Source organism: Mobula birostris, chromosome 15 (assembly GCF_030028105.1).
Source record: "Mobula birostris isolate sMobBir1 chromosome 15, sMobBir1.hap1, whole genome shotgun sequence".
NCBI lineage: Eukaryota > Metazoa > Chordata > Chondrichthyes > Myliobatiformes > Myliobatidae > Mobula > Mobula birostris.
In genome coordinates, this window is record NC_092384.1 from 27,216,497 (window position 1) to 27,229,056 (window position 12,560).

The window sequence follows — 12,560 nt, forward strand, 5'->3', positions numbered from 1 at the left end:
AAACACTGTGGGGTTGTCTTGATGATGCAAGATCGAGGAAAGATTGCCAGTCAGTTGCACGTAGATGCATGCAGCAGAGTATAAAATGCTGTGAAGTTGGAAAGAAACTAGGGAAGAGGGATACATGATCTACCCTAAACTTGAAAGGACTGCCAATTTTACCTTTTAAATCAAAAATGCAATTTCCATCAGTTTCTGTCAACAGGAAACTGAGTCAGAAGATAGTACTTAAACAGCTAGAGCAGCAAGTTCTAGTCTGTTTCTCAAATACAATCAGTGCCCCCCTCCCCTCATGTATGTAAGAAGTCAGTAAAATTTTCCCGTGCAAAAGAACCACAGCAGTTAACATTCAAGTTTTTGACCCCACCAACCCTGCAGTTTTAACTCTTTGGGGTTTGTTTCCCAAACAAGAACACATTTGTTTGTCAGCACCCTACATAGAGGAACAAGTTGTAGCAGCAGGTTGGCAACCAATCAATTTAAGATTGGTAGCAACTTTCTTCACTCTCATTGGAGAGTGACGCCAGTGTCTTCCCACAACCCATGATGCTTGTGCCAATCTAGCCAAATTCCGTTGTTCAGCATTTGATCCGGTGTTGGCTTACAGATCTCAATTTCAAATTATACCTTCACCTCTAATTATGTTGCCCTTGTCCAGTTATACGATTTGAACACTTAACAGGTCCTGTCAGCCAAATCCCTCACCCTCAACTTGGACAAGTCTTTACTGCTTGTAACTTGCCTCATTTTTTTTTTTTTTATTAAATTCCTTTTCAATTCATGTTTTCTTAAGACGTTGGACCAACTGGCCTAGGAGTGCATGCTGGCCAATCGTTTCCTTGGTAACCTTTTCCCTCAGATGTCCATTAACAATAAACCTCACTGGTCTTGCCCCCATTTTCCCGCCAATCACTATTTTTTTAAAAATATAAAACAGCAGCTTCTTAAGCTAGCAACTAGCACATCTTTGGGATGTGGGAGGAAATCCCAAGTATCTAGGGGAACTGACACTGTCGCAGTAAGAGAAACAGACTCCACACAGAATCAGGAAGTTGCTCGAACTGCTGCCTCACTATGCCACTATCCTTGCTGGGTTGTTGTATCCCAGTACTTAATCTTTCCAATTTAAAACCCTCATATTAAAATCACTGGCTTCAACTTTTAGTTCAAAACAGTTTCAAATTCGCATGTCTGATGATGCACACTTTACTATAGTTAACAATACAGGTTCATGCATCTGGGTTACTCTGGAATTTCCTCCCAAAATTCCTTTGATTCCTCCCCCCCTGCCCCACCCCCAAGCCTCCATTCCTCAAAACTGATTTCCCATACTGAGCTTGTTTTTGGCTCAGTACAGCTCCTCATGTTGAGCTATGCATGGGGTTTTTAAATGAATATTATAGTTAGTACAAGTTGTTTTGGAATACTGATTCAAGTTGAAAGGAAACTTGTTTTGGTGCATGTTAGAACTTTTATTTGAATGATCAGCATACAACTACGGAACATTCGCAATGGTCTGCAGTCTTAACCTTCAAGACTGCTCAACTGTTAAATAAGATAAATACAAGGTAGTACAGTTTAGGGAAGGCAAATGGAGACAAAGGATTGAATGGGGTCAAATACAAAAAAGTAAGAAAAATACTGCCCTCATTTCATAAAAAAATTACAAAATATCCCCAATTAGATAAAATTGCCCTCATCTCTTTACCAAACAGATTTTAATGCATAACAAATCAAAAAATACATACACAGTCATTAAAAAAAATACAGCAAAGTCATACCCCACCATTGAACCCTGCTGGCTCAGAGAAGACTACCAGAGAAAGAAACAGGAGCAATAAATGCAGCTAAAGCAATGGTCAAAACAATCGCATTGTGCCTACAACTGTTTTTGGGTGATAGCAGCCAGCCAGATCAAAATGTTGGCATTCTACAATTCCCAAAAGCATTTGCAAGGTGGTTAGAACTACCAAGCAGAGGAAATATTTTCACAGATTTTGCTAGTACCAATGTTATTTTGAAAGAAACCAAAAGCCGTTCATTCTACAGAAAGAATATGAAAACTGCAAAGTCATTATGCTTCATACTTTTAGTAGTGTGGAGAGAGGTAAATGTTGATTATTGTTAATCCAGCAGCCAACAGTGAACAGACTGGAAATTTAAAGTAACAGGTTAGGCCATGAAACTAACAGGCTAAACTAATTTTTTAAAAAATGATCACTGGGCCTTGACTATGTGCTTTTGGAGTAATCCACATATTTATTATTTAGAACTACCAGGTTACTAAGATGACCTGCAAGTAGTTCATTCTTATTGAACATCTTTAAATGATTAGTAAAGCTGTAAAATTTATATTATCATAGAATGGAGCCAGTTCTGCTGCAAATGCTTGAAATGGTAATAATGGTATTAACAAGTTGTTTCGAGATTTTAGGCCTCCTAAAACCTCATTTTTTCTAGCTAATATTTTTTTTAATTAAGTGGCAATTTTTTGAAAAATTCTCCAAGTTCATTCCCAAGTGTTTCCACAATTTAAAATGAAATAAAAACCAATTACATTCAATGCAAAAGTTCTTCAGATGACAATTGCTTAATGTGTGCCCCATGTTAGCCAGTGAGAGTTTCATTTAATGACAGGTTAAGAATCATGAACTTTTGATCAACTATTAACCTAATAATTTATAGCAAGTCTGAAAACAATTAACATTCAAGATAATTTAGCTATTTTTAAAATGATCCTAATTTAAAGTGCTTTTTGTCACTAAGTGTACACTGGGGTTTGAGTACTTAAAAGCAGCTTGTCTCAGTGTTGAATAGTGCTCTGATAAAGGAGTAGTACCAAGTCTGTGCAATACAAAAAGCAAGTGTCAAACAGCATGGTAAAAGGTTATTGAAGCCAGCAGGATTCCTTAAAATTTAAGATACAGGTCACTTTAAAAAAAAGATACAGGACACCCTCATACCACCAAAACCCACATTAAAAATTGCAAACCTCTCAAATATTCTTTTAGGGAGCACAGCAGCTACTTCATGAAAGGATTTTGCTCCACAGAAATTTCTGTCCACATTTAATCTGTTTTATTATTGTTTTCCATAGGAAAAAGGGGACTCCTGCTCTCAAATCAGATAAATGCAAGTAATGCTGATTAAGTAGTTTGTAAATAAGTCTGTATTTGTAACAATGAGGTCACTGATGCGATGTGCAGATTCTGTGATATTAAACCTGCATTTTTAAAAACACTTGTATTGCAATTTCACATGATACATTTGTCTTCAGTTGCAGGTAACTTCTGTATAAATGCAGCTTTGTAAAGTGACATACTCCAGTTTTATTAGACAGCAACCAGTTCAGGAGGTTGGCTTTATAAATAGAACCTTGGGCTAGTTAATTGCCATTGAAAAACAGTGAATAAGCAGAGTTCTCTGAAAGATCCTTCATTAGAGTGATAGTGATTTTTCTCTTGCTTTCATGAATATTTTCTCCACCAAATTCACAATTTGTTAATATTTTTGTATGGAAGTCAATCGAATTCCATCCTCCCTAACAAGGCTGAAGTCAAAGTCAACCACTTGGTAATTTTACTCTGAATGCTTTATTATATATATATTAAAAAAGTGATTAAAAGGAAGTCATCTATAGTGTTATTATTGTTCCATCTTCTCGCATGTTTCCATGGCTTGAATTTATTTTGTTGGAACCATCACTGTGCATGTTCAGAGAGTTTAAGGACCCTTTATACTTGCTTTCTTTGCTGTCTAACAGTGGGCTGTTTAGAGAGATGTTATGCTGTAGCTTTTTTGTTAGATCTCCATTGATGCAATTTGGGAATACAGTTTTTGGGATGTACGATGGCATGTCATTTTCAATTATTATATCTCCTTCATCTTCACTCTCCCCTTCTGCCGTACTGTAGTGGTTAGCATAGGGTGCAGTAGCTATTGTGTTGTTATGTTGGCTTGGACTACTGTCCGTTGAGACGGCAGAGCTCCCAGAGGCCCTGCTGCTGCGAATGACGTTATTGCGTTGATTTGCTGGCTTCACGGTAATGATAAGGTTGTGACTGTTTGCCACCATCATGTCAGTCACTTGGTCCAGCGACTTCCCAGCAACGTCAATTCCGTTCACCTCTAGTATTTCATCATTTACTGCGAGCAAGCCCGTGCTCTCCGCTAGACCGCCTCGTACAAGCCGTGAGATGAAGATTCCTGGGACCTTCTCTACTCCTTGAGGGGCTACCCGTACACTCACCCCATCGCGAATATAGAATCCAAGCGGCTTGTCAGAGCCATGTTTGTGAAGACGGACTCTGCGGTGGGTTTCTGGAAGGATGTCAACGTCGATTATGGAAGAGATCTGTCGGAAATCCTGAGGCATTCCAATCAAGATGTGAGGCTTTGACTTGTGATGTACAGGGCGAAGGACATGAAGACCTTTCTTCTTGCGCAGCAGTGAATTTGTTCCAAATGCTCCAGAGTCACCTTCAGCTGCAGGAAGAAAAAAAAATATTTGGTTAGTTTTCTGAAGCAACATTTGAGCTTTTATATAAGGAAAGGAAAATCAAAATCACTCAGCAGTTCTCAGATCCAGATCCTACCCAAAAAATAAATATTTTCTCCACATTCTTAGCCACTGTCAGAAAACTCCTTAAAGTCCGCCTGTTACCTTGTTAGTATGTTGCAGAGATACTGCTTGTCAGTTGCAGTGAAGAGAATCTGAAGTTTGTTACTGCATTGCACTGTACATGAAATGGAACATTGTAAAGGATAAATTCATGGAGAACAGAACACCAAAAAGGGAGTGCAAGAAACACCCTCCCCCCCCCCCCCCCCAGAGGAACTCAGCAGGCCAGGGAACATCTATGGAAATGTCAACTGTACTCTTTTCCTGGCCTGCTGAGTTCCTCCAGCGTTTGTGTGTGTTGCTTGGATTTCCAGCACCTGCAGATTTTCTCTTGTTTGTAAGTAGTAATTTTACAAATCTTGTTTTCAATCGGCATTTCAGGATAGTCAGAAATATTTGTCCTTTTTAAAATGGAAGGACAATCCAAGATGCACCACAATCCTAAATACTCAGGAAAATAACGTGGGATGGTCAGATATTGTCTGCATAAAATGGCACAGAGGCCGATTAATACTTTCTTTCCACCCCACCCACCCTTCAAAACACACACAAATTCCCAACCCTAGAACAACTTAAAGTATGGGAAATACTCTTACGCTACAAGCACTATTTAGATTGCACAACAAATATATAGGGGTATTTAAATATTACCACTGAGATCACTTTCCAGCTGCTGCAGAAACTAATTTAATGGGAATAATCAAATAGTGTATGACAGCTCATCCATCACCTGATGCAAGACCACCCATTACAGACTAGAGGTCCTTTAGCCGTTAAAAAGCATTTCAACTCATTTGAGTTATTGTTAACTCTTGTTACCACAACTGATGGTAGAATTACTACTGTTAGACCACCGTCAAGAAACTAGTGCATTTTTGTGGCTAATTGAATTACTTTATGATCAGATTTGTTAATGCATTAGCTGATGGTTTGGATGGTAAAATTGAAAATATGCAGATAAGATCAGACTTCTTTTCAACTAGTTAAACTGTCCACTGCTGCTGTAGATTCCAGAATCTGAACTGATTAGGCAACTGGAGCATACATTTACATTTAACATTCCTCTCAGGCGATTAGGAACATTTCATAAAGTATCTTTTCAACATCATGGAAAACAATTAGAATTCATGTTACATCAGATTGAGTGCTTGAAATGTACAAAGTGACCTTTTCCAGTGTTACAACTCACTGATGACATAATCGGATTGTATTTATTGACAGCACTGCTAAAAAGATTTAAATTTCAGTGAATCTTTTTAGAGCAAATTTTATTTACAGTCTTCACATCACTGTTCTTCAGATTCACTACACCACAGGATTAAAAACAATATGATTCGTGTATTTTATATTAAAACAACAGCAGTTACCAACCTGGGCTCCACAGACCCCTTGGGTTAACGGTAGGGATCCATGGAATAAGGTTGGGGATCTCTGAAGACAAAAAAAAAAAAAAAAAAAAAAACCTCATGGCTTTTCCTCTCCTCAAATGGAACTGAAACCAATTTTATTGGATTACAAAATTATCGCAGGAGGATAAACATTTAACACTCATACTCAAGGGGCTTTGGGTTTCTCCTTGATCCTGAATATACACGGGGTACAAAAATCATTGTCCAAAATTTTAAATGCTGAAGAAAAAATTACATCACGTTTATCATTCTGCACATCTTTGTCAGTAGTGACTCAATTTATTCAGGTCAAAAAATTCAAATCCCACACAGAGTTTTCTTAGAACCTTATTTGTACGGACTACAATGAAAAGAAAACATCGATACAACTGAGGAGTCTTTGTTTTACTTTGGCACAAATCCTACAAGATGCTCAGGTAGTCCTTCCTGGTTTCGTCCCCACTAATGAGGTTTTTCCAGGGACACTGTTGTTAGCAGTGTTACACCTCTGCAAGGTGTAGTTATACATCCTACATCCCCATATCTGCTGCCATCAAACAATCCCCTTGTGGTATTTGAGATGGTTCAGTCCCTCTGATATAGGATACCCTCTTCCTCCATGACGTTGTGTAGCTTAAGGAGATTGGTTATGAGTTACCACTGTTTGTGGTACATTAGTGTGTTTCGTCCTATCTCCACCTCTGTTGTCTGTGTAATAGACATGAACAAGTAGCTAGTGATAACTGCACATAAACTCCTCCAATCTGTACAGGCAGTATCAAAGGATCACAGCAAACAGCTTCTCCTCAGGGGTCTAATTGTACTGTCAGATCCTCCGTGTACAAACCCCATTTCCAGAAAAGTTGGGATATTTTCCAAAATGAAATAAAAACAAAAATCTGTGATATGTTAATTCACGTGAACCTTTATTTAACTGACAAAAGTACAAAGAAAAGATTTTCAATAGCTTTACTGACCAACTTAATTGTATTTTGTAAACATACACAAATTTAGAATTTGATGGCTGCAACACACTCAACAACAGTTGGGACAGAGGCATGTTTACCATTGTGTTACATCACCTTTCCTTTTAATAACACTTTTTAATCGTTTTGGAACTGAGGATACTAATTGTAGTAGATTTGCAATCGGAAATTTTGTCCATTCTTGCTTGATATAAGACTTCAGCTGCTCAACAGTCCGTGGTCTCCGTTGTCTGATTCTCCTCTTCATGATGCGCCATACATTTTCAATAGGAGATAGATCTGGACTGGCAGCAGGCCAGTCAAGCACACGCACACTGTGTCTACAAAGCCACGTCGTTATAGCCCGTGCAGAATGTGGTCTGGCATTGTTCTGCTGAAATAAGCATGGACGTCCCGGGAAGAGACGACACCTTGATGGCAACATATGTCTCTCTAAAATCCTAATATACGCCTCAGAGTCAATGGTACCTTCACATACATGCAATTCACCCATGCCGTGGGCACTGATGCACCCCCATACCATCACAGATGCTGGCTTTTGCACCTTTCGCTGATAACAATCAGGATGATCGTTTTCATCTTTGGCACGGAGAACTCGACATCCGTTTTTTCTGAAAACTAGCTGAAATGTGAACTCATCTGACCACAGCACACGGTCCCACAGTCTTTCAGTCCATCTGAGATGAGCTTGGGCCCAGAGAACTCGCCGGCGTTTCTGCATAGAGTTGATGTATGGCTTCTTCCTTGCGTAATAGTTTCAAGTTGCATTTCTGGATGCAGCGACGGACTGTGTTGAGTGACAATGGTTTTCCGAAGTACTCCTGAGCCCAGGTGGCTATAATTGTCACAGTAGCTTGACGGTTTCTTAGGCAGTGCTGCCTGAGGGCTTGAAGATCATGCGCATTCAACAGTGGTTTCCGACCTTGCCCTTTACGCACTGAGATGTCTCTGAATTCTCTAAATCTTTTCACAATATTATGCACTGTAGATGTTGAAAGACCTAAATTCTCTGCAATCTTGAGTTGAGAAATGTTCCTTTTGAACTGACTAACAATTCTCACGAATTTTGGCACAAAGGGGTGAGCCATGACCCATCCTTGCTTGCAAAGACTGAGCCTTTGATGGACGCTACTTTTATACCCAGTCATGATACCTCACCTGCTACCAATTAGCCTGCTTAATGTGGAGTCTTCCAAACTGGTGTTACTTGAATATTCTGTGCACTTTTCAATCTTATTTTAACTCTGTCCCAACTTTTGTCCCAACTTTTGTTGTGTGTTGCAGCCATCAAATTCAAAATTTGTGTATATTTACAAAATACAATTAAGTTGGTCAGTAAAACTATTGAAAATCTTTCCTTTGTACTTCTGTCAGTTAAATAAAGGTTCACGTAAATTAACATATCACAGATTTTTGTTTATATTGCATTTTGGAATATATCCCAACTTTTCTGGAAATGGGATTTGTAATTAAACAGGGCCCTTGTTGCAATTGTCCAAGTTATTTAACCACCTAAAAGCAAATGCTGAACACCACTCCACCTTCTTCATCCCCAGAGTCACTCATGCATGTCAGACAAGGAAGAGTTTTGCTCAGATATTTGGCAGGCTCAGGGAACGATGCTCCTGCAGCATTAACTGGGGTCAAATTCTCTTCACCTGTCAGATCCACTAAAAGTTGGGCTTCTGGTAATCAATTAGCCCTTGGAAAGTATTCCTGTCTCAGCACATCAACATTTACTTATTCAATGTCAATTGTCTCTGTGCATCTGCTCATCAGGGTTCAACTTTCCGGCACAGCCCAATTGCCTTCTCCACAGATGTTACCAGTTTTTAAAATCGTTATTCTCGCAAAGTCCTTCCCCCCACCCCCGGAGGAAATCAGCAGGCCAGAGAAAAGAGTAAACAGTAAACGTTTCGAGCAGAGACCCTTCATCAGGACTGATGATTCAGCTTGGCTCTCATCGGAAGCTCACCATGCTGCTCATTAATACAGTCCTGATGAAGGGCCTTAGCTTGAAATGCCCACTATGTACCCTTTTCCATAGATGCTACCTGGCCCGCTGAGTTCCTCCAGCATTTTGTGGAGTTTAAGTCTGAAGCCTCCAATAGTTCAAACCAATGGGAAAGGGGCAAAATACTGCAACTTCAATAGCACGCAGGCAATCTGATTCACATGGCACAGCCTGGACAAAATTGTGAAGTTATTTCAATAAAAGATACAGTACATTCTTTGCAAAACTGCTTTCAACTCATGATAAAACTAAAGCCAAATTAAAATTTTAGCTGCTGATTTATTGTGCTAAAGATACTGGATCAGTGAGATTTCCCTTTCAGTTTAACAACTAGTCAAGACAAACAGACTACTTGAATAAAGAAACTTCTCTCATCACAACACATTTACGGTTCTTTGCCAAGATTACAGATCATAGTGTACAGTTCACTTTCACTCAAAGGTGTAATGACAAACCCCCTATACAGTATGCTCCATTGTGCTCTTAAGGAATCTTGACGGATATAATCATTTCATACCACTTACCTAACCTGGTCTTCAAGTACTAAAGCAGTTTATAAAACTAAATCAGGATGTGCCTGGTCATCTGATTTTTGTTGCAAGATGATAAGCAAACACTAAGGGAAAGGGAAGTAGAACAAAATGCAAAATGTGCAACTGAAGTTTAGCCCTTTGCAAAATGGAAACTATTCCGCCCGAGATTGGCATTGGTACAAATATCGCACAGTAGGAATCAAATTATGACCATGTAAGCCCATTGATCATTATGTAATAGATTTAGTGCCTTGCAGTTGTGCCAAACAGATATTGCGCTTAGATAAAATTTTCATAAGTGGAACTCCATTGAACAGTTATAAATGGACATTACAATTCAAAAAAAGTGAACGCATATATTTCCACACAATCTTGCAGTCATATACAGTATTATACTGTTTTTTTAAATAAAAAAGTAAAATAGCCAGGACAGGTTACCTATTCATGTCAGTTTGAGCTACATTCAATGAACAAGTTGGAGTCATGCAGAGTGAGATCTTGGTTTCAGTACTTGTCAATGTCAAATCTTAATACTACAACAAGCAGCCTGCACTGTACCCATCACTTAAGGACAAAAAAAAATTAGGCTAACACTCAAGTGCATTACCAAAGGAGTGCAGTGCTAACGTTTGAACCAAGATCCCACTCGCTTCTTTCAACTGGGTACAGAGGAGCCCATAACACCACGTTGGACGCAAGTGGAATTATCCTTGTTTGCGTGGACTGTATTTGCTTTTCAGCCAGTACCATTTAATCTGTTGCTTGAAGAAACTTTGTTGACAAATAGGCCACCTTCTTTCCAACACCTCATTTACGCAGAATTAGATATTACATGAAGTGCAGAAGCTGTGGAATTTACTGATGTTGTGTGCAAAGGGAATTCTGGGAAGGCTGACATTGACGAGTGCAGTATGATGTGTGGCTCAAAGGCAGATTCACATAATAAAGGCTAGTGTTTCCAACCTGTCCCATGCCAAGTGTGATACAGCAGAATACATACTTACCATCTCCACGGCCCACTGAAAATATTGCAATTCCTCAGGAAGGGAGAAGACAAACCCATTTGGGAAATTCCTGACTCATCAACACTATCAAGGGAAAACAGGGCCATATCAGCAAACTTCTGAATTTCTGAAGTATCCTCCTTTTCATTTCGATGATGAATTTAAACTGTACAAGTCCGAAGCCTGCTCCAATACCGTAGAAAAGAAATCCCACATTAAAACTAGACCTGGCCTCTTACAACCTAACTCACTCCTGATGCTTTGTAATATACTTAGATGGCGGCAGTTGGAAAGCAAATGAAGTGTCACATCTACACCAATCTATCCCATGTTCTTTGTACTACTCTACTCAACTTGAGGTTTTTCCCCAGTTCTTAAAAAGCACAAAATATTTTTGGTGAAGTAATTGTGGGTGGGGATAAGGTGCAAGATCAGGCACGATTCCTTCCAATAAACAGTAATATTTAAAAGCATCAATGATATTTATAGGTTTCTGACTACAATAGTTTCCACAGTCCAAGTGAAACATCTGAATGGATTGGATTGGCTGGGCCATTGGCATTTCTCATTCTGAAAATGATCCCAACACCTATAAATACTTCGTGAAACAAATCATATGGCATCGTGTTTCATAAAGTGGTTGGTTTAACTAACCCAAGCCAGAAATGACGGAAGCTACACAGTAAGAAAAAAATTTTGCAGTCACAAGTTTAAAATTCCTGTTGTTAATTTCTAAGGAATTTAACATTGCCACATCATTTCATTTCAGAGGAAATGTCCTGGGTCCAGCATGCAAGTGCCATTACAAAGAACGCAAGACAGCGCCTCTACTTTTAGAAGTTTGCGAAGATTCAGCACGTCATCTAAAACTTGGACAAACTTCTACAGATGTGTGGTGGAGAATGTACTGACTGGTTACATCAGGGCCTAGTATGGAAATAGCAATTTTCCTTGAACAAAATACCTACAACAAAAATGTAGTGGATACGGCCCAGTCCATCGTGGGCAAAACCCTCCCCACCATCGAGCCACAAGGAGTGCTGTTGCAGGAAAGCAGCATCCATCAAGGACCGCACTACGCAGGCCATGCTCTCTTCTCATGGCTGCTCTCAGGGAGGTGGTACAGGAGCCTCAGGACCCATACCACCAGGCCCAGGAACAGTTATTATCCCTCAACCATCAGATTCTTGAACCAGAGGGGATAACTTCACCCACCCAATACTGAACTGTTTCCACAACCTATGAACTCACTTTCACAGACTCCTAATCTCATGTTCTCGATATTTATTACTTTTTAAAAAAAAAACTTGCTTTGTATTTCAGTTTGTCGTCTTTTGCACACTGGTTGTTTATGTATCTTGTTGTGTGCATTTTTTTCATTGATTCTATTGCGTTTCTTGTATTTACTGTGAATCCCCACAAAGTGAATCTCAGGACAGTATATATGACATATGTACTTTAGTAATAAAAATACATTGAACTTTAAACATACAGGGAAGGCTAACTATGGATGAATCAAGAGACACTGTAGATGTTCAGCAATGCAGGTATTTTGTTGCCTAAAGTTTGGAGTGGATTTCCTTAATGGAGAAGGCCTGTGTGCGACTTATTGACACGGGCAACCTGATACACGCACAGCCTTTGACAGGGTCAGAGTCCAGCGGCAGGATGTGCAAGATGACTGGGGACCCTTCACTGCTGCTGCCATGGGTCATCTTCTGCCAGCCCCGCTGTCGAGGCCTTGGCTGGATCGCTCTTGGTCTGGAATCTCTCCCTGGACCTTACTGCCATGGGTGACTCTACCAGATCACCCCTCTCAGGATCTCAACAAGTCACAAGCCTCTCCACCACAAGGTGATGATCCACTGAGAAGATCAAAGTACATAACGTGCTCAATGCACGCCCACATGTGGTTCTATATAGGACCCTGTCCTCTCAAATAATGGCGTGGGGGGCAGCAAATTGTAGGGGATACTCCTGTTACCTACAAATAACTTAAACACTAAAGTAGCTG

General features: G+C 39.7%; 1 protein-coding gene and 1 long non-coding RNA gene across 4 annotated transcripts in view; one reads left to right on the forward strand and one right to left on the reverse strand.

The window, feature by feature from the left end:
- The window catches only part of LOC140210506 (uncharacterized), a 36,010-nt gene extending 24,020 nt beyond the window's left edge, over positions 1-11,990 (forward strand). For both annotated transcript variants that reach the window (XR_011889249.1, XR_011889250.1), the window contains 2 exons: positions 11,036-11,228; positions 11,316-11,990. This is a non-coding gene — a long non-coding RNA (uncharacterized lncRNA). The remainder of the gene's footprint in view (positions 1-11,035; positions 11,229-11,315) is intronic.
- Positions 1,461-12,560, reverse strand: part of pard6a (par-6 family cell polarity regulator alpha) — a 69,977-nt gene continuing 58,877 nt past the window's right edge. For both annotated transcript variants that reach the window (XM_072279502.1, XM_072279503.1), the window contains one exon: positions 1,461-4,485. In XM_072279502.1, coding sequence (XP_072135603.1) covers positions 3,635-4,485 — 851 coding nt within the window. In that variant the 3' untranslated portion in view covers positions 1,461-3,634. The remainder of the gene's footprint in view (positions 4,486-12,560) is intronic.